This window comes from Moschus berezovskii, chromosome 17 (assembly GCF_049115385.1).
Source record: "Moschus berezovskii isolate FMDL1 chromosome 17, NW_MosBer_1.0, whole genome shotgun sequence".
NCBI lineage: Eukaryota > Metazoa > Chordata > Mammalia > Artiodactyla > Moschidae > Moschus > Moschus berezovskii.
Genome location: NC_142476.1, coordinates 51,459,136 through 51,486,001, shown reverse-complemented (window position 1 = coordinate 51,486,001; position 26,866 = coordinate 51,459,136). Strand labels below are relative to the sequence as shown.

General features: G+C 39.7%; 1 protein-coding gene across 1 annotated transcript; it reads right to left on the bottom strand.

The window, feature by feature from the left end:
- Positions 1–15,905: 15,905 nt before the first annotated feature.
- TNFSF18 (TNF superfamily member 18) lies at positions 15,906–25,792 on the bottom strand. Its single transcript, XM_055419620.1, has 3 exons — positions 25,580–25,792; positions 18,604–18,634; positions 15,906–16,252 (listed from the first exon to the last, which is right to left on the bottom strand). The coding sequence occupies exons 1-3, from the start codon at positions 25,790–25,792 to the stop codon at positions 15,906–15,908; spliced, it is 591 nt and encodes a 196-aa protein (XP_055275595.1).
- Between the last annotated feature and the right edge of the window lie 1,074 nt (positions 25,793–26,866).

Genomic DNA, 26,866 nt, shown 5'->3' with positions numbered 1-26,866 from the left:
AAGGGTTCTCTTTTCTCTACACCCTCTCCAACATTTGTTATTTGTAGACTTTTTAATGATGGCCATTTTGACTGGTGTGAGGTTTTGATTTGCATTTCTCTAATAATTAGTGATGCTGAACATGTTTTCATGTGCTTGTTAGCCATACAAATGTCTTCTTTGGAAAATGCCTATTTAGGTCTTCTGCCCACTTTGTGATTGTTTTTTTTTTTTTTTTTTTGAATTGTTATTGAGTTTTATGAACTCTGTGTATATTTTGGGAATTAAGCCCTTGTCATTCACATGGTTTGCAAACATTTTCTCCCAGACTATATGTTGTCTTTTCATTTTGTTTATGGCTTCCTTTGTTATGCAAATCTTATAAGTTTAACCAGGTCCCATTTATTTAGTTTTGCTTTTATTTCTATTTCCTTGGAAGGTTGATCCAAGAAAACATTGCTATGATTTATGTCAGAGAATGTTCTATCTCTCTTCTAGGAGTTTTATAGTGTCATGTCTTATACTTAAGTCTTAAAGCCATCTTGAGCTTATTTTTGTGTATGGTGTGAGGGTGTGTTCCAACTTCATTGGTTTACATGTAGCTGTCCTACTTTCCCAACACCACTTCCCAACCCATAAGTGTGTGGGTTTATTTCTTCTGTTTCATTGACCTATCTGTCATTTTTTGTGCCAATACCATGATGTTTTGATTACTGTAGTTTTGTAGTATTGTCTGAAGTCTGGGATGGTTATACCTCCAGGTTTGTTCTTTTTCTTCAGGATTGCTTTTGCAATTCTGGGTCTTTTATGTGTTGTTCACTCAGTTGTGTCCGACCTGCAGTCCCATGGACTGTAGCCCACCAAGCTCCTCGTCCATGGGATTCTCCAGGCAAGAATAGTCGAGTGGATTGCCATTCCCTTCTTCAGGGGATCTTCCTGACCCAAGGATTGAATCTGGGTCTCCTGCATTGCAGGCAGATTCTTTGCCATCTGAGGCACCAGGGAAGATCAAGGAAAGGTCTTTTATGGTTCAATGTAAATTTTAGGTTATTTGTTCTGGTTCTGTGAAAAATGTCATGGGTAATTTGATAGGTATCACATTAAATCTGTAGGTTGTTTGAGTAGTATTAATTCTTTCAATCCAAGAATATGGGATATCTTTCCATTTCTTTAAGTCATCTTTAATTATCAGTGTTTTATAGTTCTCAGTGTATATGTCTTTTACCTCCTTGGTCAGGTTTATTCCTAGATTTTTAAATATAATTTTAAAAGGGATTTTTTTTTTTTACTCTCCCTTTCTGATATCTCATTGTTACTGTAAAGAAATGCAGAGATTTCTGCATGCTAATCTTATGTCCTGTTACCTTGCTGAATTTGTTATTTTTCGTTCTAGTACTTTTTGTGCAGAGCCTTTAGTGTTTTCCATATACAGTATCTTATTATCTGCATATAATAACAATTTTACCTCTTCCCTTCTAATTTGCATACAATTCTTGTCTGTGGTTAGGACTTCCAATATTATGTTTAATAGAAGAGCACCCTTCTCTTAATTGAGCATCCTTCTCTTGCTCCAGATTTTAGTTGGGAGGCTTGAAACACTTTGTTATTTAAACTGCCAAAATTTCAATACACATTTGATTATATTAATGAAAATAATTCTGTCCATTTATTGCTAAACAAAACTGTTTAAAATACTGATACAGTTGTTTCAGTTAGCACTAAAATCATCTTTACAACCATGTCTTCTTGTTCAAGATCCCTATTTTATTACTGTTGCTTCTTTGTCTGAGCTCCTCCCCTCTCTGATGCTACTGCCACTTACAGACCACTCCTCACCTGGGCTATCTCAGTAGACTTTTAGGTGGTCTTGCTCTGCCTCTCCAACCCATCCTTCACCATGGTACCTGAGCTACCATCTCTGAAAAAGGTCCCATGAAGCCATAAACTTCTAAAATAAAAAACAAAAAGTCCATATATAGTAAAGCAAAGATTCCTTGAAATAACACTATAGCTGTTTGGGATTTGATTTCCTTTGTGTCCCGTGTCAGTTCCCATCTCATATCTCCATCTATCACCTTCACTGAGCAGGGGCTCACACATGCTCTCTTCCACACACGATGCCTTAACTTACACTTCGTCTCTGCTTAGAGACCTTCTACCCTTTCATCGTATGAGATTTCAAATATTCCCCCCTTCTCTCGTTTGGCTAGAATGTGTTATCCCTTATGCTTATTCATGGCACTTGTTTCATTGTATTGGATGAGCTAGTGGGGAAAAAAAAAATTGACTAGGATTTGGATAATCTAGATTCTAATTCCTGAAGTAAAGTAAGTAAAGTTGCTCAGTCGTGTCCAACTCTTTGCAACCCCATGGACTGTAGCCTATCAGGCCCCTCAGTCCATGGAATTTTCCAGGCAAAAGTACTGGAATGGGTTGCCATTTCCTTCTCCAGGGGATCTTCCTGACCCAGGGATCGAACCCTGGTCTCCCGCATTGCAAGTAGACGCTTTACCATCTGAGCCACCAGGGAAGCCCATCTCCATAAGCAACAGCTTTTCCCAAAACTTGACTCTTGGAGTCGGGAGTCAGCATTTGTCCCAGGATACACATCACATCCTTCCAAGTAAGGTCATAAAGCAGAGTAACACCTTTAAAAGCTCTATTTTCCTGAGTCCTCTAAACAGTCTCCCAGATCCTCCTTGGTTCTTTGTGTTTCTTAATAAGAAAAAGGCTTATTAACTCTCATAGACTGGTTATCTCTCCTGGTGGGTGCTTCATGAAGAGGCAACAGCTTGTGTGGCTGTTCCTCAGTCTCTCTGGCTGCTCTTCACATATGATCCCAGGGATAGATTGGAGAAACCTGTTTTTCTTTATCTCTTTGTCTCCTGTCCTCCATCTCATCTAGCAAAGTAGGAGGACAGGAGGGAGCTGAAGGAGTCACACCCAAATCTATACCCTTAGGACATAAGTCTGGCATATCTCGCAAAGAGAAAAAGGGCCACACATATGCTACTTCTAATTCCTGAATATCTTCTTAAATTCACTGTGTCTCAGTTTCCCCATTTGTAAATGACAGATAGGGCATTGATTATCTTTGTATAAGATACCTTTTAGCTCTATAACTCCTCAGAATTATAGATTTGTGATTTGAATCCATCTATAAGGAAACGGTAACCCACTCCAGTATTCTTGCCTGGAGAATCCCATGGACAGAGAAGCCTGGTAGGCTACAGTCCACGGGGTCGCAAAGAGTCGGACATGACTGAGCGATGGAAGGGAACGGAACAGAATCCCTTACTAGGTGTAGTTTCTTAAATGACAATGTCTTATAAATCTTCACATTGATTGTAGCACCTGATTGCATTTTGTACCCAAAAAACCTTGACATATATTAGTGGAATAAATGAGTGAATTAGTGAATGAATAATTAGATGTTTGTATAATGCAATCTGAGTCACTATTACTTTAGTAACTTAAATAAGATGTATTTAAATAAAGTATACTCTCCATTTGACTACGTTTATAGAGAAGATCTAAGATCACAGCCTTGTCGAACTCAATGAAACTATGAGCCATGTTGTGTAGAGCCACCTAAGATGGACGGGTCATGGTAGAGAATTCTGACAAAATGTGATCCACTGGAGAAGTGAATGGCAAACTACTTCAGTATTCTTGCCTTGAGAACCCCATGAACAGTATGAAAAGGCAAAAAGATAGGACAGTAAAAGATGAACTCCCCAGGTCGGTAGGTGCCCAATATGCTACTGGAGAATAGTGGAGAAATAGCTCCAGAGAGAATGAAGAGACAGAGCCAAAGCAAAAACAGTACCCTGTTGCGGGTGTGACTGGTGATGGAAGTAAGTCCGATAGTGTAAAGAGCAATATTGCATAGGAACCTGGAATGTTAGGTCCATGAATCAAGGAAAATTGGAAGTGGTCAAACAGGAGATGGCAAGAGTGAACATAGACATTCTAGGAATCAGTGAATTAAAATGGACTGGAATGGGTGAATTTAACTCAGATGACCATTATATCCACTACTGTGGGGAAGAATCCCTTAGGAAATGGACTAGTCAACAAAAGAGTCCAAAATGCAGTACTTGGATGCAATCTCAAAAACGACAGGATGATCTCTGTTCATTTCCAAGGCAAACCATTCAATATCACAGAAATCCAAATCTATGATCTGACCAGTAATGCTGGAGAAGCTGAAGATGAGTGGTTCTATGAAGACCTACAAGACCTTCTAGAACTAATACACACAATAAAAGATGTCCTTTTCATTATAGGGGACTGGAATGCAAAAGTAGAAGGTCAAGAAATACCTGGAGAAACGGGCAAGTTTGACCTTGAAGTACAGAAAGAAGCAGGGCAAAAGCTAGCAGAGTTTTGCTAAGAGAATGCACTGGTCGTAGCAAACACCCTCTTCCAACAAAACAAAAGAAGATTCTACACATGGATGTCACCATATGGTCAGCCCCCAAATCAGATTGATTATATTCTTTGCAGCCAAAGATGGAGACACTCTATACAGTCAGCAAAAACAAGACCGGGAGCTGACTGTGGCTCAGATCATGAACTCCTTATTGCAAGATTCAGACTTAAATTGATGAAAGTAGGGAAAACCACTAGACCATTCAGGTATGACTAAAATCAAATCCCTTACAATTATACAGTCGCAGTGACAAATAGATTCAAGGGATTAGATCTAATAGAGTGACTGAAGAACTATGGACAGAGGTTCATGACATTATACAGGAGGCAGTGATCAAGACCATCCCCAAGAAAAAGAAATTCAAAAAGGCAAATGTTTGTCTGAGGAGGCCTTACAAATAGCTGAGAAAAGAAGAGAAGCAAAAGGCAAAGGAGAAAAGGAAAGCTATACCCATTTTAATGCAGAGATCCAAAGAATAGCAAGGAGAGATAAGAAAGCCTTCCTCAGTGATCAATGCAAAGAAATAGAGGAAAACAATAGAATTGGAAAGACTAGAGATCACTTCAAGAAAATTAGAGATACCAAGGGAACATTTCATGCAAAGATGGGCACAATAAAGGACAGAAATGGTGTGGACCTAACAGAAGCAGAAGATATTAAGAAGAGGTGGCAAGAATACACAGAAGAACCATACAAAAAGATTCTTCATGGCCCAGGAACCACAATGATGTGATCACTCACCTACAGCAAGCCATCCTGGAATGCGAAGTCAAGTGGGCCTTAGGAAGCATCACTATGAACAAAGTTAGTGAAATGATGGAATTCCAATTGAACTACTTCAAATCCTAAAAGATGCTGCTGTGAAAGTGATGCAATTGATATGCTAACAAATCTGGAAAATGCAGCAGTGGCACAGGACTGGAAAAGGTCAGTTTTCATTCCAATCCCAAAGAAAGGCAATTCTTTGGAATGCTCAAACTACCACACAATTGCACTCATCTCACACACTAGTAAAGTAATGCTCAAAATTCTCCAAGCCAGGCTTCAACAGTGAACCATGAATTTCCAGATGTTCAAGCTGGATTTAGAAAAGACAAAGGAAACAGAAGTCAAATTGCCAACATCCTTTGGATCATCAAAAAAGCAAGCGAGTTCCAGAAAAACACCTACTTCTGCTTTATTGACTATCAAAAGCCTTTGACTGTGTGGGTCACAACAAATTGGAAAATTCTGAGAGATGGGAATACCAGACCACCTTACCTGCTTCCTGAGAAACCTATTTGCATGTCAGGAAGCAACAGTTAGAACTGGACATGGAACAACAGACTGGTTCCAAATCGGGAAAGGAGTACGTCAAGGCTATATATTGTCACCCTGCTTATTTAACTTATATGTAGAGTACATCATGAGAAACACTGGGCTGGAAGAAGCACAAACTGGAATCAAGATTGCCAGGAGAAATATCAATAACCTCTGATATGCAGATGACACCACACTTATGGCAGAAAGTGAAGAAGAACTAAAAAGAGCCTCTTGATGAAAGTGAAAAGCAGGGAGTGAAAAAGTTGGCTCAAAACTCAACATTTAGAAAACTAACATCATGGTATCTGGTCCCATCACTTTATGGCAAATAGATGGGGAAACAGTTGCAGACTTGATTTTTGGGGGCTCCAAAATCACTGCAGATGGTGACTGCAGCCATGAAATTTAAAGACGCTTGCTCCTTGGAAGAAGAGTTATGACCAACCTAGACAGTATATTAAAAAGCAGAGACATTACTTTGCCAACAAAGGTCCATTTAGTCAAGGCTATGGTTTTTCCAGTAGTCATGCATGGATATGAGAGTTGGACTATAAAGAAAGCTGAGTGCCAAAGTATTGATGCTTTGGAAATCTGTGGTGTTGGAGAAGACTCTTGAAAGTCCCTTGGACTGCAAGGAATTCCAACCAGTATATCTTAAAGGAAATCATTCCTGAAGATTCATTGGAAGGACTGATGCTGAAGCTGAAAGTCCAATAATTTGGCCACGTGATGCAAACTGACTCATTTAAAAAGACCCTGATACTAGGAAAGATTTAAGGTGGGAGAAGAAGGGGACAACAGAGGATGAGATGGTTGGATTACATCGCCAACTCAATGGACATGAGTTTGAGTAAACCCCGGGTCTTGGGATGGACATGGAGGCCTGGCATGCTGCAGTTCATGGGGTCACAAAGAGTCAGACATGACTGAACGGATGAACTGAAGAGTCATTTTTGGAGAAGATATACATTTCTTTTTCTAATACATATATTTAATAAAAGCCAAAGCACAACCTTACCTTTAAAAATGTGGTGAAAGCATTACTATGGTAAAGGAAGCTAATGTGCTCTAGGATATTGTTTCCTAGGGAAATAGGATAATGAAATGACTTTCATGATAGTGGTATGTGATAGTAGCCAACTTTCATGGAGCACTTGTTATATATGTACTTAGAATTTTGCATGGCTTATTTTACTTAAGTTTTTTAAAATGGAGAAGAATGGATATTAGACTATTTTGAGAGGTTGTTTGCAAAATATGTATCTTTTATCTTGCTAATCATTCTAACCAAGAGCTAGGTACCATCTTTTTGTTCATTCAATATTTGTTGAGTTCTTTTAATGTTCCAAGAACAGTTTTAGGTGCTAGGTGCTGGAGATATAGCATTGAATAAATAAAATGCTTTTATCTTGGGGCTTATCTTTTTGGAGAAGAAAGAGAATAAGATAGATGTTAGATAAACAGGTTAAAATTTTAGGAATAAATTTAGCTCTTAAAATCAATGGCAGCCACCCTTCACGAACATTTCATATATTAATTAGTATTGTAAACATAAATTTATTTTTGATTCAACAAATATTAAACTCCAATTATATATCAGACATTGGATAAATGACAGTAAACAAACAAGAAACTGAGTCTCAGAAATGACAGTAATTTGTCCAAGATCCAAGTAATTGGGAAATGCAAAACTGGGATTTTGAAAAAAGTATGTGAAGCTAGTGAAATAATCTTGGTCCACAGACACGTGCCATAGCAGAAAAGAGGTCAGATTCTCTTTGAGAGTAAAGATTCTTCTTGAAGGTAAGATTCATTTTGGTAAACTTGAATTTGAGATATTATAGCCGCAAGGTGAAACTGTCAAGTAGACAAGTGAATTTACAAGTCTGAAATAAAGGAGAACAACTTGTGCTAGAGATAAATATTTGAGAGCTGACAGCATACAGGTAGATAATGTAATATTGATTGTGACAAAGCTTGTATGCTATAGATTTCCAGCATTGAATTGGCAAAGTTGTCACTAGGTTATAAAAACTGACATCTTGACCTTTTCTCAGACTCAGAAGATAAAGTTCAGGTGATTTTGTGATGAGAAATGGATTATGGTAAGCCTCATGGGTAATGAAACTTAGGGGTTTTTTTGTTTGTTTTACTTTTTAAATCGTATTTGTTTAGAAGCTTTGACTGTCTTTAAATACTTGGAGAAGCATTCAGCTGAGATGCAACGTTGTTGTATGCCATAAAGCAGTGGTTCTTAAATGATAATGTACATAAGAAAAACCTATGGATCAGAGATAGTTGAAAATTTGATTCCTAGGGCTCATTCCTAGAAACATTTACTCAGTAGAATATGAATGGGGACTAGGGATTTTTTAAGCTTACTGGATAAATTTGATGTAAAGTTTGTAGACCTCACTTTGAAAAATTCTATTACTCACTGAACAAATTGTTTTGTCTTAGTATTGTAAAGATAGCTGCTCTTGGTGCATCTGCCCAGCAATCATTAAACCAAATAGGAGTTTTTCCAGTTTTGGTGATGCAAGACAGGTAGCTTATTGACCCTTTACCCATAGTGCAAGTTAATTAACAAGGTTCTTTTCTTTTTCTTAATTACTTTAACAATGTTCCTAAGATCAGGTTGATAGCGAAGGACAGCACTTAAGAACAGTAGGTGATGAAAGGGAAGACAGTAAATAAAGGGAACCTAAAGCCTTTGCCCTTGAACTGTGGTGTTGGAGAAGACTCTTGAGAGTCCCTTGGACTGCAAGGAGATCCAACCAGTCCATTCTAAAGGAGATCAATCCTGGGTGTTCATTGGAAGAACTGATGCTAAAGCTGAAACTGCAGTACTTTGGCCACCTCATGCTATGAGTTGACTCACTGGAAAAGCCTCTGATGCTAGGAAAGGTTGGGGGCGGGAGGAGAAGGGGACGACAGAGAATGAGATGGCTGGATGGCATCACCGACTCTGTGGACATGAGTTTGAGTGAACTCCAGGAGTTGGTGATGGACAGGGAGGCCTGGCGTGCTGTGATTCATGGGGTCGCGGAGAGTCAGACACGACTGAGCGACTGAACTGAACTGAACTGAAAGCCTTTGCCCACTGGAGTCTGTCATCCAAAGTACACATGATAATGCTAAATCACACAAACACTCAAATTTGTGGTTCATTTGTTCATTCAGCAGCCAGTAAGAACTATGGCCCAGGCACCGTGGCAGACCCTGGACTCTAGTCACTGGGTTCCTCTCAGAGACCAGCCCACTGGATAAGAGGACAGTCCAAAAGCAGGTAGGGAAGGTTTCCATTCTAAGAAACAAACTCACCGGTACACCACAGTCCGATTCTATGTTGAGGCCCCATGTGAACAGCATCTCCGTTCCACCACCACCCCACCACCCTCTGCGAATTGGTGGTGGTTGTTTAGTCACTAAGCCATGTCCGATATCCCTGGACAATACCAAAGCTGTGTAGAAACAATCACCCTGGATGCTGAAATCTGAGATGTGCAATGAGAAGAACTGAAGCAATGAGAAGGCTGGTTTAATCTAACGGGCCCTGTTTGTTGAATTTTCATTTTTCTATTGTCCAGCACTTCCTGAATTCCTTGAAGCAGGTCCCATAAACCCTCAAGCCTGCTTCTCCAAGCAATATAATGGGATTCACTAATACTGCTGTATTTTAGAGTAATAGCTCATCCAAAGTGTGTTGAACTCCTTAAAGTTGTTAACTGCTAACAGAAATCAGATTAAGATAAAATGAATGGAAGAGTCTGCATTTTACTATCTTGAGCATTTGTTTTAGATCTGTAGATAGAGCCTGCTTAGAGCCTAGCACTGTTTTTTTTTTTTTTCTAAAAAAGTTGAACTATTTCCATCATGCTTCTCAAATTTTTCTTGACTATCAAGAAATTTTAAAATGTTTTATGTTCATTTCTAACAGTTTTCTTAAGTCTAACTTCTCTGAACAGTGATTTTCCTCATCAACTGCCTTTTTATTCAGGTTTTATTGCTCTTTGTGATGATGTTTGGGACTTTTTGTATTTCTGTGTTTTATTAAAGTTCTCCTAGATCCCTTTTAGACACACGAGAGTATAACCAGATGGTAATATGATTGGTACTTGAATACCAAAGTGAGATAATTGTCACTGAAAATATGCAGAATTTATAAAAAGAATGAACTCACTGCGCCACTCCTCTTAGACACTTTAGGCAGAACAAGGATGTAAATGAGGTCAGAGTTAGGAGGAGAGATTATGATAAAATTTATACAGAGGGAGTAAAAGACCACAAATAACAAACGTTGGCAAGGATGTGGAGCAAAAACAGCCTTCCTACACTGTTGGTGGGAATGTAAATTGGTGCAACCACTATGATGAACAGTATGTCAGTTATTTCAGTCGCTCAGTCATGTCCAACTCTTTGCAACCCCATGAACCACAGCAAGTCAGGCCACCCTGTTCATCATCAACTCCTGGAGTCCACCCAAACCCATGTCAATCGAGTCAGTGATGCCACCCAACCATCTCATTATCTGTCATCCCCTTCTCCTCCTGCCCTCAATCTTTTCCAGCATCAGGGTCTTTTCAAATGAGTCAGCTCTTCCCCTCACGTGGCCAAAGTATTGGAGTTTCAGCTTCAACATAAGTCCTTCCAATGAACATCCAGGACTGATCTCCTTTAGGATGGACTGGTTGGATCTCCTTGCAGTCCAAGGGACTCGCAAGAGTCTTCTCCAACACCACAGTTCAAAAGCATCAATTCTTTGGTGCTCAGCTTTCCTTATAGTCCAACTCTCACATCCATACATGACCACTAAAAAAATATACCCTTGACTAGATGGAACTTTGTTGGTAAAGTAATGTCTCTGCTTTATAATATACTATCTAGGTTGGTCATAACTTTCCTTCCAAGGAATAAACGTCTTTTAATTTCATGGATGCAGTCACCATCTGCAGTGATTTTGGAGACCAGAAAAATAAAGTCACCACTGTTTCCCCATCTATTTGCCATGAAGTGATGGGACCAGATGTCATGGTCTTAGTTTTCTGAATGTTGAGTTTTAAGCCAACTTTTTCACTCTCCTCTTTTACTTTCATCAAGAGGCTCTTTAGTTTTTCACTTTATGCCATAAGGGTGGTGTTATCTGCATATCTGAGGTTATTGATATTTCTCCTGGCAATCTTGATTCCAGCTTGTGCTTCCTCCAGCCCAGCATTTCTCATGATGTACTCTGCATATAAGTTAAATAAGCAGGGTGACAATATACAGCTTTGACGTACGCCTTTTCCTATTTGGAACCAGTCTGCTGTTTCATGTCCAGTTCCAACTGGTGCTTCCTGACCTGCATACAGGTTTCTCATGAGGCAGGTCAGGTGGTCTGGGATTCCCATCTCTTTCAGAATTTTCCACAGTTTATTGTGATCCACACAGTCAAAGGCTTTGACATAGTCAATAAAGCAGAAATAGATGTTTTTCTGGAACTCTCTTGCTTTTTCCATGATCCAGCAGATGTTGGCAATTTGATCTCTGGTTCCTCTGCCTTTCCTAAAACTAGCTTGAACATCTGGATGTTCACGGTTCACGTACTGCTGAAGCCTGGTTTGGAGAATTTTAAGCATGACTTTACTAGCGTGTGAGATGAGTGCAATTGTGTGGTAGTTTGAGCATTCTTTGGCATTGCCTTTCTTTGGGATTGGAATGAAGACTGACCTTTTCCAGTCCTGTGGCCACTGCTCAGTTTTCCAAATTTGCTGGTATATTGAGTGCAGCCACTTTCACAGCATAATCTTTCAGGATTTGAAATGGCTCAACTGGAATTCCATCGCCTCCACTAGATTTGTTCATAGTGATGCTTCCTAAGGCCCACTTGACTTCACATTCCAGGATGTCTGGCTCTAGGTGAGTGATCACACCATCATGATTATCTGGGTCGTGAAGATCTTTTTTGTACAGTTCTGTGTATTCTTGCCACCTCTTCTTAATATCTTCTGCTTCTCTTAGATCCCTACCATTTCTGTCCTTTATTGAGCCCATCTTTGCACGAAATGTTCCCTTGGTATCTCTAATTTTCTTGATGAGATCTCTAGTCTTTCCCATTCTATTGTTTTCCTCTATTTCTTTGCATTGATCACTGAGGACAGTATGGGGGTTCCTCAAAAACCTAAACATAGAACTATAGTATGATCCAGCAATCCCTCTCCTAGGTCGACATCCAAAGAATCAAAACCACTAATTTGGAGTGCATGTATCATTTCAATGTTCATAGCGGCATTACTTACAATAGCCAAGACATAGAAGTGACTCAAATGTCCACCAATGGATAAATGGATAAAGCTGTGGTTTATATATAATGAAATATTACTCAGATGTCAAAAAGAATAATGCCACTTGAAATAACATAGACCATCATCCTTAGTGAAAAACAGACTGGTTCCAAACAGGAAAAGGAGTACATCAAGGCTGTATATTGTCACCTTGCTTATTTAACTTATATGCAGAGTACATCTTGAGGAACGCTGGGCTGGAAGAAGCACAGGCTGAAATCAAGATTGCCGGGAGAAATATCAATAACCTCAGATATGCAGATAACACTACCCTTATGGCAGAAAGTGAAGAGGAACTCAAAAGCCTCTTGATGAAAGTGAAAGAGGAGAGTGAAAAGGTTGGCTTGAAGCTCAACATCCAGAAAACGAAGATCATGGCATCTGATCCCATCACTTCATGGGAAATAGATGGAAAAACAGTGGAAACAGTGTCAGACTTTATTTTTTTGGGCTCCAAAATCACTGCAGATGCTGATTGCAGCCATGAAATTAAAAGACGCTTACTCCTTGGTAGGAAAGTTATGACCAACCTTGATAATATATTAAAAAGCAGAGACATTACTTTGCCAACCAAGGTCCATCTAGTCAAGGCTATGGTTTTTCCCGTGGTCATGTATGGATGTGAGAGTTGGACTGTGAAGAAAGCTGATCGCCGAAGAATCGATGCTTTTGAACTGTGGTGCTGGAGAAGACTCTTGAGAGTCCCTTGTACTGCACGGAGATCCAACCGGCCCATTCTAAGGGAGATTGATCCTGGGTGTTCATTGGAAGGACTGATGCTGAAGCTGAAACTGCAATACTTGGGCCACCTCATGTGATGAGTTGACTCACTGGAAAAGACTCTGATGCTGGGAAAGGTTGAGGCGGGAGGAGAAGGGGACGACCGAGAATGAGATGGCTGGATGGCATCACCGACTCTGTGGACATGGGTTTGAGTGAACTCCGGGAGTTGGTGATGGACAGGGAGGCCTGGTGTGCTGTGATTCATGGGGTCTCAGAGAGTCGGACACGACTGAGCGACTGAACTGAACTGAACTGATCATCCTTAGTGAAATAAGTCAAAAAGACAAATACTGTATGTTATCATTTATATATAAAATCTTAAAAAAAGCAAATCAATAAACAGAAATAGACTCGCAAATATGGAGAACAAACTAGTGGTTACCAGTGAGAAGAGGGAAGGAGGGGCAAGACAGAAGTACCAGGTTAACAGGTACAAATTACTATGTACAAAAAAATAAGCTACCAGGATACATTGTACAACACAGGGAATTTAGCCAATATAATATCTTTCAGTGGATTATAATCTATAAAAATTTTGAATCACTATGTTGTTCACCTGAAAGTAATACAGTAAATCAAACTGTATCTCAAGTAGAAAACTTTTAAAAAATAAGTGTTTCATATGGACAACCATATCTTTGATGTATACTTATATTCTTTAGATCACAAACACTAGCCTGATAACCCACAGATATGTCAGTTATAGTCTACTTGCCAACATATACTTTATTATAGGTATAAAATTTAAACAACTATTTGAAGAAACAGGAAACAGAGTATACATTGAAAAGAAAGCCTGAAATTACAACACTAGTGAAATTTAAAGGTCATCTGTTGATAGCTTTTGTTTGCAACTGTGGAGACCTCTGCGCACCCTGAGAAATAACTAATAGTCAGGGCTTTGCTAAGCAGTATGACAATTTCACTTTCTCCCTTGCCTACCCTGATTGTTCCAAGAATAAGGCAGGAACCGAGAGGCTTTTTGAAAAGGAGAGTTTTATAAGCAGTGGTGTGCTGGTGAATAGAATTTCCAAAAAGAAAAGCCCTGGTTGCCAATTCCCATGGTATACATAGTCCCACCATACCCAATTTCAAGGATGACTATATTTCATAGCCAGAATGTGCAATTTTTGAAAATATAACAATCAGTTCCCTCTATCTGCCAATCCCTGAGCAGGGATTCCCTAGTGGCTCAGATGGTAAAGAGTCTGCCTGCAATGCGGGAGACCTGAGTCAGATCTCTGGGTCAAGAAGATCCTCTGGAGAAGGAAATGGCAACCCACTCCAGTATTCTTGCCTGGAAAATCCCATAGATAGAGGAGCCTGGTGGGCTACAGTCCATGGGGTCACAAAGAGTTGGACATGACTGACCAACTTCACTTTCTTATGAGCTAGTGCTGGCCCACTCCAGCACTGCTGCTTATAACTCAACAATGATTAACACCAGCAAGTTTCCATAAATATATGTCATATAACTTTAATTTCCTGAGAAAATATACAAATGCAAGAGGAACCAGGCATCCAAGTCTTTGGCCCAACAACTACTCAATAGATTTCATTAAAAAAAAAAAATACTAAGAAGCACCTTGGCCTCAGGCTTAGTTTGCTCCTAAGCAGACAATACAAATATTTTAAAATTAGCTTTATATGGTGATATTATTAACACAAAGTAGCTTTTTACAAATATCCATAAATATCTTAAATTGGGTTATCATGTAATCATATTACATACCTTTCAACAAGAACCCGTAAGCAGCTAGTTAATTTTGTACAGTCCAAAACTTTAGCAGACCATCATTGAGTTGAGTGCTATTCATTATTTTTGGAACTTAATACATTTGACCAAGACAGGCTCTACAAAGTGAGGAAGGGAGTTTGGTTGAAGTCAGTCCTGAACAATAGCCCATGCTCCCTGCTCCAGGTAAGGAAAGGAAAAGAAGTGTTTGAGAAAGGAAGGCATTGGTGTAGCTTCCCTCTATCTGCCAAGGGAATATATACCCCCTGAAGATCTAATCTGCTAAACTTTATAGACATCCAACATGAGAGCAGAAATACCTACCCTAAAGCTAAAATAGTGTGATACAGTGGGATACCCAAGGCCCCTTGTTAATCATTCGTTCTGTGAGTTGAAGCAGAAGTTACCTATGTTCCACCTGCCTCCATATTCTCAATGTTAAAATTGTACCAAAATACCTGCCCCATTAGAGTTGTCATGTGATATATGAAAGTACTTTGCAAACTTCCTAGCCAGCTAAAAATACGGAATCATGACATGAAAAAATACAGTACTGGTAATATCAATTTCCGTGGTTAAATCTTATGATTAGTAATGATTACTCTTTCTTTACCATTGGCCATGTTTAGGCACACAGACAAACAAGTTCCCATGAAGCCCTATGTAAAGGTTCAGAATGACCCTTTTGACCAGCCAGTTTTATAAAGCACCAAGCATCCTGAGTGTGATTAAATTAAGAAAAATTCCCAAATAAAGTGCGTCCCATTCCAATGCCACCTGTGTCTCTGTCCCAACAGTTCTCCAGAGGGTTCTCTGTCCCCTCATGCTGTCAAATGTAAAGTGGGGTATTGCTGGCATAGCAGTGGCCACCCTCCAAGTATGACTAATTTTTTATTAGGAGTGTCTCAGAAGACAGATATATGGGAAGAATGAAGTCAAGCAATCCACAGTCCAAGAATATGAGAACAAGGGCAGACTACTGCCCTGGATCTTTTCTGCATACAAGATAAGACTCCTGTGGGAATAAGACTTCATTTTTCCACCCAGAGATTCAAGGGTTAGACAAAGACACCTGGAGAAAATTCTGTCCTCTAGCCACCCATCTTCATTTCATGAACTAATGAAACTGTCTTTGCTGATCTAACATCAAGGGCTACCAAATGACTTTTGTCCTTCTTCTGAGTCTCATTCAGATAGGCATGAGAAAAGAAAGTTCACATGCAAGGAGTTCTGTTTCTGTTGATTTGTATACTCAGATGAACTGTAGAGATTGAAAATCTTCCTTGTCCAGCGTATGCACTGATGTCTCTGCAAGTGCTGAAGAGGACGAGGAGACCAAATCAAGTCTCTAGGAGATGAATTGGGGATTTGTAAGTAAAAAGATCCCCCAGTATGTCTTATTTTTCAGAACCTGATGCTCAGCATTGAATATCAAGTCTATTACATCTCCAGCGTGGAATTCGTAAGCCCCTCCTACATTCTGGATCGTGGAGTTGTTGGTTAGAGCTTGTATGGGGTCCTCGTTCTTACGCAACTGCACCTCAAAAGGAGCTCGTCCCTTGTAGGCTGTATTGGGAGCCACTTGGCCATAAATTAAATACAAACCATTCTGAAGTATCTTCAGCCTCCAGTCAGCTGTCTTATTCACACAAGAAGGCTCAGGAGAGGGCATTTGCCATTTTGAAGGTAATGGTCCTACAAGATATTTATAAGGGGGGGAATGGGGGGAGAAAAAAAAGCAAAGCATAGTTATTTATTTCATTATCTTCCTGATAATAGCTCTTTCCTATTTATAGGAAAGGTCTATACTAGTTCTCTCCAACCACAGTTTTAAGTATCTACCACTCCCTACTCTGAAGAAATTGCCTAAATTTATCTCTTGCTTGGGGGGCTCCAAGAAAATAAGTTTGGAATAGGGAAATGGGTTAAGTTTTAGGTGGTACTGTATCACTTGTCAATTAATATTTGTGAAATAGAAAGAAGAGGAAAGGAATGACACACTAGGATGGTGATGACAAGAGTTGGCAGTCCAGAAATGCATATTCATGTTTTTCTGTATCAGTACTATTTACTATGTATCACTTTATCAATGATGCCTGCTCATCAATCTGTTTAAAACAGTGCTCTTCTGTCACTCTCTCTTTATCTTGTTTTAGTTTTCTTCATAGAAGCTATCACCATCTAGCCTATTATAAATTAAGTTGTTCATTTATTATCAATCTTATGCCTACTTGAATATAACATATTTGAGGACAAAGGAAAAGTGAAGTTGCTCAGTTGTGTCCAACTCTTTGGGACCCTATGGGCTATAGCCTACCATGCTCCTCCATCCATGGAATTCTCCAGGCAAGAGTACTGGAGTGGGTTGCCATTTCCTTCTCCAGAGGATCTTCCCCACCCAGGGATCGAACCCGGGTCTCCCGCATTGTAGGCAGACGTTTTACCGTCTGAGCCACCAGGGAAATCAAATACTCCTTTATTTTGTCCATAGCTGTATCTTCAGCACCAAAAAGACTTCCTACTACCCCGTATATGTTGAATTAGGTGTACTCTGTCTAAATAATGGCACTTCAGCTTATGGGTATGTGTCATTCAAGATTGACTTGAGATACCATTATCCAAATCCTCACCAAATAGCTACTGGTAAATTAATGAGTTAATACATGGAAATTATTTGACTGTTTAAATAGAAGTATCCCTAGGTGATTGCTGTCACAGGGGATGTGAAAAGGATCAAGACTTTGGTATTTATGGAATTTACATATTTTCCTAATGTTCATTGTTTTTACACAAAGATGTAATTTCAGAATCCCAGAATGTGCAATACTTATCTGATGTGTTCTCTAATGCTCCATAATTTTTGTTATGAGGGCAAAGCCTTTGTCAAATAATTAGAAAGAAACCTTGATAAAAAACGTACTAAAAAAGATAACACATTGACTTAAATTCTTCTTTATATATAAATAACGGATATAAGTTTCTGAAGAAGAATGAAGGAGAGATAATTAAAGCAGAAAGCAAAGTATCCCTGTTTCTCCACTGAATCCAGAGCCCAGTAAATTTCTTCCTGCTTGACCATGTAATAGATAATAGGCAAGTCACCAGGAAGAAGTATCACTGGTTTTCATATTTAATTCTGTGATGGGGGACCTCAACTTTAAAGTTAAGGTTCTCAACTTTTACCACATCAAGAGGGTATTTCAAACATATCATGAGGAGTTTCACTCCATCTACCAGAAAAACAACACATCAAAAAGGCAGAGACAAGTAAAATGAGATTCCCTATCCTCACAAGTCAAGGAAGCCTGGCTGTTTGTGCTGTACAGTAAAACAGGAATTGAAGTTGACTCTAGAAGTGGTCTGCTCTCAGCAGAAAATGGGTGTTTTATCTTAAACCAGTAAACAACCCCAAATCTATTCATTTTTAATTCTGTATGTATTCTTAAAAAATACCAAAGGCTCAACTGTAAACTTTATTGTGTCTTCTAAGCAAGTACCAGGTCACTATAAAGGAAAGTGACTCAGGAGCTAAGAGGAGAGGGGAAAGGAGCAGAGAAGGGACCACTCCTCTCTCATTTCTCATCTTTACACTTGGAAACAAACATTGCACCCTATACTCACTCTAGGGAACACTAGCAATGTGGGAAATGTGAGAAGGTCTCTGAGTCTGTCCCAGGGAAATGCAGAAATCTGAAACTTGTGCTTATTAAAACAATTAAAAACAGAGCTGACGCCTCAGCTCCTAGACAACTGCAATACATGATTAGAAGTTTAAAACAGTAGCTGTAGGATAACTAAAATAGAATGCATCCTTTCTTAGCGCTGGAGCTTGCCTTTTGCAGCAAATAGTAAGGAAAGTAAAAAGGAGGCCTATAAGACAGTTCAGTTCAGTCAGTCGCTCAGTCGTATCTGACTATGCAACCCCATGAACCACAGCACGCAGGCCTCCCTGTCCCTCACCAACTCCCAGAATTTACTCAAACTCATGTCCATTGAGTCAGTGATGCCATCCAACCATCTCATCCTCTGTGAGACAGGTTACTCACCAAACTTCGCTACACAGGGTTCCTGGGCAGTCTGTAGGGGAAGAAGAGGAATTGGTCAGGATGGTGACAGTGTCACAGTTTTCTTGATTATTTAGAGGCTCAGATTCCTGAAGCAGACTTCTCTGCCCCAATCACATTAAAAAAAAAAAAAAATCCCTCCCTCCACCCTGTTTTGGATCTCTCTGCTCTCCTTTATAGATGACTGGCTCATTCCTCTACCTTTCACCACACAGCTGCCTCTTGGGTCTTCTGGGAAGAAGTTAAGAACTCCTTCTACCCACCTAATCTCCACCTACAGGACAACTATTTGATCTTGGTTGCTTCTCCTTTTGGGCTATAGAAATTTTCTATATGTCTCTGCACCCCAGTGACTACATAAGATGATCCACTGGCATGTGAGAAGAAACTAACAATTCCCATTTATATTTATTTTAAATAAAAAATTAAGCTATATAAATATTAATGTTTCAGAGTGATAAAGTCTCCCCTATTTGATATTTAGATAATCATGAATCACACATAGTAACTGAGATAACCCTGAGGAGATCTCAGTTTCAAAATCTTGCAACACAAATTACATGCCACAGGAAGCTATCAGTGTGGTTGATTTTATAAGTACAGATATTTAAATACTAAAGGCTTTAAGATACTTAGTAGTAAGATAAGGTATATCCACAAACTTTTTTGGGGGGGGGCATGTAACAGTTCATTGGTTTCCTTGCAGCAAACTGCTTAAGAGACTTTTTGAGCTTAAACAGGATGCCAATTTTTTAATAGGATTTCTCTGGCTGCTATGCTAGGAATACATTAAAGAGTAGCAAGAGAAAAGGCAGTGAGATAAGGTAAAAGAGCAGTGTAAGCATCTACGCAAGAAAGCATGGTGCCTCTGACCAAGGTACTAGCCGTGGAGATGGTGATAAGTGATTGGAAATTGAGTGAACAGGAGTTCCTGACATGGATATGGATGAGAAAACAGGACAAAGATGACACCAAAATCTAGGCCTGAGCAATTAGAAAGATAACACTGTTAGTGACTGAAATGAGCAAGATTTAAGAGGAGTAAATTGGGGGAAAAGAATCATGAGTTTATTTTTTGGACACGTCAGGTTTGTGATGAGTATTAGATACCCAGGTAGGAGTGTCAAGAAGGCAACTGGATCTATAAGGATGGAAGTTAAGGAGTTCTAAAAAAAAAATTAATTTAGGAGTCTTCAGCTTCTGCATGAGTCTATATAAGAGCATCAAATCAGTGATTATAGATAGAAAGAGTATTGGGATACTGCAGTGTGTAGGGGTCAGGGAATAAGAAAGAACCCACAAAGGAGACTCAGAAGGAAAGGCCACCTTGGTAAGAATTTTAATTATGAACTATGGAATTTAAGTTGTCTAAGGAAGGGGAAAAAATCATGAATGGAGTGAGGGACTGTTAAGTGCTTTAAAAAGGAACTTTGCACTATTGAATGATGGACTTAAATTTAAGTGTCATAACATGGTAAGCATACTCAAAGATGCAATCTTCCATTTTGATCTATATTTCTTCATGAGGTGATTTTTCAGTTATGATAGTCAAGACCATGAATCAAGGTAAATTAACTAAGACTATAAATTTCAATTTCTTGTATTAAAAAGTGTTAAACTAAGATTAAGAAAATGAAACATTTATCAAATTACTAAAATACTATTTCAATTGTTTTAGAAATGTTTATATTATATAATTGCATATTATACAAATATAATATTTTGGTAAAAGCAAAACATTTTTGCACTGTGAATAAACCACATTAAGCATATTACTTGGTTTATCCTTATAAATTTATATTGTATATCTTTTTAATATACAAAATATTAGAACCTGTATAAGACCAGTTCAGTTCAGCCACTCAGCCGTGTCCAACTCTTTGCAACCCCATGAATCACAGCACACCAGGCCTCCCTGTCCATCACCAACTCCCAGAGTTCACTCAAACTCATCTCCATCAAGTTGGTGATGCCATCCAGCCATCTCATTCTCTGTCGTCCCCTTCTCCTCCCGCCCCCAATCCCTCGCAGCATCAGACTCTTTTCCAGTGAGTCAACTCATCGCATGAGGTGACCAAAGTATTGGAGCTTCAGCTTTAGCATCAGTCCTTCCAACGAACACCCAGGACTGGTCTCCTTTAGGATGGACTGGTTGGATCTCCCTGCAGTCCAAGGAACTCGCAAGAGTCTTCTCCAGCACCACAGTTCAAAAGCATCAATTCTTTGGTGCTCAGCTTTCTTCACAGTCCAACTCTCACATCCACACATGACCACGGGAAAAACCATTGCCTTGACTAGACAGACCTTTGTTGGCAAAGTAATGTCTCTGCTTTTTAATATACTATCTAGGTTGGTCATAACTTTCCTTCCGAGGAGTAAGCGTCTTTTAATTTCATGGCTGCAATCAGCATCTGCAGTGATTTTGGAGCCCAGAAAAATAAAGTCTGACACTGTTTCCTCATCTATTTCCCATGAAGTGATGGGACCAGATGCCATGATCTTCGTTTTCTGAATGTTGAGCTTTAAGCCAACTTGTTCACTCTTCTCTTTCACTTTCATCAAGAGGCTTTTGAGTTCCTCTTCACTTTCTGCCATAAGGGTGGTGTCATCTGCATATCTGAGGTTATTGATATTTCTCCCGGCAATCTTGATTCCAGCTTGTGCTTCTTCCAGCCCAGCATTTCTCATGATGTACTCTGCATATAAGTTAAATAAGCAGGGTGACAATATACAGCTTTGACATACGCCTTTTCCTATTTGGAACCAGTCTGTTGTTCCATGTCCAGTTCTAACTGGTGCTTCCTGACCTGCATACAGGTTTCTCAAGAGGCAGGTCAGGTGGTCTGATATTCCCATCTCTTTCAGAATTTTCCACAGTTTATTGTGATCCACACAGTCAAAGGCTTTGGCATAGTCAATAAAGCAGAAATAGATGTATTTCTGGAACTCTCTTGCTTTCTCCATGATCCAGCGGATGTTGGCAATTTGATCTCTGATTCCTCTGCCTTTTCTAAAACCTGCTTGAACATCTGGAAGTTCATGGTTCACATATTGCTGAAGCCTGGCTTGGAGAATTTTGAGCATTACTTTACTAGCGAATGAGTTGAGTGCAATTGTGCAGTAGTTTGAGCGTGTTTTATCACTGCCTTTCTTTGGGATTGGAACGAATAGTGTTTTGATAACGATGTTGATTATAACGAAGAATGAAACAAAACTTTATGTACCTATACATTATACTAGCATTGTAAGCAAGAGAAACTAATGTCATCTATGGTCATTGCCTCTTAAGAAGTTTATCACCTTTCTAGAAAGACACAAATTAACACATGAAGCAATTGAGTAACTATCTAAATATAAAAGCATGCCAAAAAATGTGCCATTGATAACATCTATGTTGTCTACTTTCATGTACAAAGAGTGTGCAAAGAAACCTAAGGCCACAGACAAATTAATTGCCAGAGATAGAAATCTTGGATGCTGCATGGTGGGCTGCTTTAATGTCCATTTAGAACTAGAGAAACCACCATTGTGATATTATGTCATTATTGTCACAAGTGAAAATCTGTCTAATCACTAAAATCCTCTGTTTGGCAGTGAGACACACTCTTTGGTTGAGGAAGTAGAATAGATAAGCAAGGAATACCCATTTTGTTAGGTCATTATCTTCATTGTAAAGTCATTAATAATAATGGTATAAATATGAATCATTACTCTCTACTAGGAGCCTACTATAGGTCAGGATTGTACTGTCTCTTAATTCTTACCACAACTCTGTGAGGTAACATTTTCATTTGCAGAAGAGGAAATGAGAAGTAGGAGGATTATGTAACTAGCCCAAGGTCACGCAGCTGAAAAAAGGCCAGGCTGAGATCCAAACAGCCTGTCTGAGTCAAAAGTCTCACCCTTACTGCTACAGAGCAGTTTGTATTTCTCATCTTGGTGGTGTTTGAAAGGAGTAAATATCCACTTATAAAGCAGTACATGAGTCCTGTTTAGTTAATCATTTTTGCTTAGAAGGATCAGTGGCTCTTGTAACCCCATTTTGATTTAAGCTCAGATTTATGTAATTGGGCTAATAAATAAACTTAATAATTATCTCTCCAAACCAACTCTAATCAAATCATCATTTGGAAGTAGACTCTACTATGCTTATCAGTTCAGTTCAGTTCAGTCGCTCAGTCGTGTCTGACTCTCTGCTACCCCATGAATCACAGCACGCCAGGCCTCCCTGTCCATCACCAACTCCCGGAGTTCATTCAAACTCATGTCCATCAAGGCGGTGATGCCATCCAGCCATCTCATTCTCTGTCGTCCCCTTTTCTTCCCGCCCCCAACCTTTCCCAGCATCAGAGTCTGTTCCAGTGAGTCAACTCGTCGCATGAGGTGGCCAAAGTATTGCAGTTTCACAAAATCACTGCAGATGCTGATTGCAGCTATGAAATTAAAAGACGCTTACTCCTTGGAAGGAAAGTTATGACCAACCTAGATAGTATATTAAAAAGCAGAGACATTACTTTGCCAACCAAGGTCCGTCTAGTCAAGGCTATGGTTTTTCCCATGGTCATGTATGGATGTGAGAGTTGGACTGTGAAGAAAGTTGATCGCAGAAGAACTGATGCTTTTGAACTGTGGTGTTGGAGAAGACTCTTGAGAGTCCCTTGGACTGCAAGGAGATCCAACCAGTCCATTCTAAAGGAGATCAATCCTGGGTGTTCATTGGAAGGACTGATGCTAAAGCTGAAACTATTCTTATAAGTACACGCAAAACTTCCCCTTTTGAAAGTATCCTTTGTTTCACTGAAGCAGGGGACTCTCCTGAACATTTGGTTTCTTTCTTTTTTTTTTTTTTGCTGTGAAGGTATTTTTTAAATTTATTTTAATTGGAGGCTAATTACTTTACAATATTATAGTGGTTTTTGCCATATATTGACATGAATCAGCCATGGGTGTACATGTGTTCCCCATCCTGAACCCCCCTCCCACCTCCCTCTCCATCCCATCCCTCAGGGTCATCCCAGTGCACCAGCCCTGAGCACCCTGTCTCATGCATCGAACCTGGTCTGGTGAACATTTGGTTTCTTAAGAGATAATTTCTGTGAGGTTATTTTCATGAAGTGGGGGGACCACCTCCTTGGGCTCATAACTGATTCTTTCAGTGAGATGTCTTCTGAAAGAGAGGGAAGAAAGAAAAAAAGAATCCTCCCACAGAAATTTCTGTTGGTTTAAAAAGATCTGAGTCTTTCTATCTAACACTTTTTGAATTAGTGCCTAGAGAGGCTGGAAAGTGGGATTTTGTATACAATAACCAGAGTGGAGACTAAAACAATGTAAACTCCAAGGTCAGAGAGTATTATAAGGAGGTGGAATTGGCTACCTCATAATGACTCATCACCCACAGTCATTCAGTCCTCTTTTCCAAAAATACTAATCTGTGGCCAATAGGGAAAGAGAAGTGCAGGAAAGTGGAATATGGGAGCTAATATCGTTGTACCATCAGCCAGTCATTGGCTTTTCTCATGGGAACAAAGCCTCCATGGCACACTGTCAGGACAATATCCTGAAAACTTCTCAAAATTCCCCAAATTTGGAACAAACTCTGGCTGTTTCTTTAGAAGCAGAACCTTTCATTGGGTAGCTGCATATTGTCTAGGAGAGAGAATCCCAGAATAAGAGCTCAGACACAGGGGATTCATCAAGTTCAGCATTGGCAAGAGGTGTCCTAAATGCCTCTGGGAATACGAGACCTCCTCCTTCCCTCTGCAAGAGCAGCTGTGTGCCTCTGAGAAGCACTTCTCTTCCCTCCCAGGCACTGATTCCCCAGTCACATGCAGGAACTGATGTCACAGAAACCTACCCTATGTTTTTCAATATCATCAACCTAATAGGAGGTGGAGTGGTTTTGAGAAGGAAAAGGCACTTCCAAATTTAAGTTGTTGCTATTCTGACCCTTCCCTTTCTTCAGAAATGAAACAAAAAATTCCTAACAAGTTTTTTTCTGCTTGCTCAAAGCTTCACTGTCCAGAGAGTTCAGAGGTCTGCTTGGAACATTCCTTGAGACAGTGGGGGATGTGGTCACAAATTCCTCTCTTGTATACCATTGTGTACAGTTATAAAATACAAATTAATGGGCTACTGTGTAAAAACTTGGTCAAAGCTCTGCTTGCCCTAGGTTAACATTAGCATCTTCTCTGTACTGTTTCCTCCTGTATCTTTTCTCAATTGCTTTCAAATATCTTTAGTAAAAGAACCATATCTTTGAAATCTTAACTGGTCAACCTGTCCCTTAGAAAAATGTTTCTGCAGTCACTGGTTTTAGATGTACCCAGGAATTGGCTAAATCCTAAATTAAATAAGGCATTTATTTTCTTTCTGATCAGCACTATGTAAACAACAGTCAGAAAAAAACTTCTACTAAGAATCTAATGCATCTCCATTCTCTTCATTAGACATATAATTTGGAGTGGAGCTCAGTGGGAAATTCCCGATAAGCATCAGGGGCTTCCCAAAAAAGAAAGTACTTCCTCCTTCCTCCATGAAGCCTTCCCTGATCAACCTAGCCCTAACTCATTGCCCCCTGCTTGACTCCCTTTATGCTCTACACCACCCTTAGATAAATTATTAATCATTGTATTTTATAGCTAGAAGGGACATGATGATGAACAAATCCATTTCCCTACCACCATTTTTCAGATGAAGAAACTGAGAATCAGAAAGATTAAATGTCTTTCAAATGCATACAGCTAGTTATTGAGAGACCTAAACCCAGAATTCGTATCTTCTTACTCCTAGTTCAGTGCATTTCTCTTCTCAAAGATAGACTACACCATCTGTTACTTACCTTACATGTCTCTTTCTTTCAAAGCGCTAACAATATTGAGTGACAATGCTAACAACTAGACTTAACAAAAGAAAAGAGGAGTACAGTAAACTGTAACCTTAGATTCTGTTGTCTCCTTACCTTGAGTGGAAGAAGAGTAAAGATTAGTGCACTGAAGGAGCAAAGTAATAGCACAATAATCACTGTTGAGTAGAGGAGCCACTGCTTCCAGGATGGCCTCTGTGCTCCTTGAGGACTTGAATGGCTTAAAGGCATATTCTCCATGTGGCTCAAACTCATTCTCTGCAGGAATGAGAGCTGTGGAAAGCAGAAATTCACAAGTGATGAGCACATGGTGCAACTAGTCAGTTTTGTAGAATAGTATGCTAATTAGTAGTGGGTGTGAGAGGCGGGGTTTTCCTCCTCATTCTGTGTGTTGGAAAATGATACTTCTAGGCTAAGTGCTGACTCTCACTTGGCACTAGGCCCAATACACAGGGCTAAAAGCCAATACAAACACAGAGGATTAAATAAAGAAAACAAGGGAAGTTTAAAGGGGAAAAATTTATTTCCGAGAGTTGGACTGTGAAGAAGGCTGATCGCCGAAGAATCGATGCTTTTGAACTGTGGTGTTGGAGAAGATTCTTGAGAGTCCCTTGTACTGCAAGGAGATCCAACCAGTCCATTCTAAAGGAGATCAATCCTGGATGTTCATTGGAGGGACTGATGCTAAAGCTGAAACTGCAATACTTTGGCCACCTCATGCGACGAGTTGACTCACTGGAAAAGACTCTGATGCTGGGAAGGGTTGGGGGAGGGAGGAGAAGGGGACGACGGAGAATGAGATGGCTGGATGGCATCACCGACTTTGTGGACATGAGTTTGAGTGAACTCCGGGAGTTGGTGATGGACAGGGAGGCCTGGCGTGCTGTGATTCATGGGGTCGCGGAGAGTCGGACACGACTGAGTGACTGAACTGAACGCAAGAACAACTATGGAACTGGGCAGTATTACAAATTATTTCCAGATAATTACTTTTTTGTAAGGAAAAAATAAAGTTCAAGATTCAGTTCAGTTCAGTCACTCAGTCGTGTCCGACTCTTAGCGACCCCATGAACCACAGCATGCCAGGCCTCCCTGTCCATCACCAACTCCCGGAGTTCACTCAAACTCATGTCCATTGAGTCGGTGATGCCATCCAGCCACCTCATTCTCTGTCGTCCCTGTCTCCTCCTACCCCCAATCGCTCCCAGCATCAGAGTCTTTTCCAGCGCCCTATTAAACTCCAAATGTATATGTGTGAGGCAGTAGATTAGGGAGGCTGGGATGCATGGTTTGGAAAAAATAGTTTCATGGATTTCTAGGGCATAAAATGTGTTCATTCAAAGATAGTCTCTAGAAAACATCAAGTGTATTACTAGAATTTAA

Bases quoted from the DNA above. Each gene is read 5' to 3' on its own strand.
- TNFSF18 (XM_055419620.1), bottom strand. From the start codon at position 25,792: ATGTGCTCATCACTTGTGAATTTCTGCTTTCCACAGCTCTCATTCCTG. The intron at 18,635-25,579 runs GTAAGGAGACAA...CTTCCCCTACAG, and splicing joins TTACTCTTCTTCCACTCAAG to ACTGCCCAGGAACCCTGTGT. The intron at 16,253-18,603 runs GTGAGTAACCTG...AATATCTTGTAG, and splicing joins ACCCTGTGTAGCGAAGTTTG to GACCATTACCTTCAAAATGG.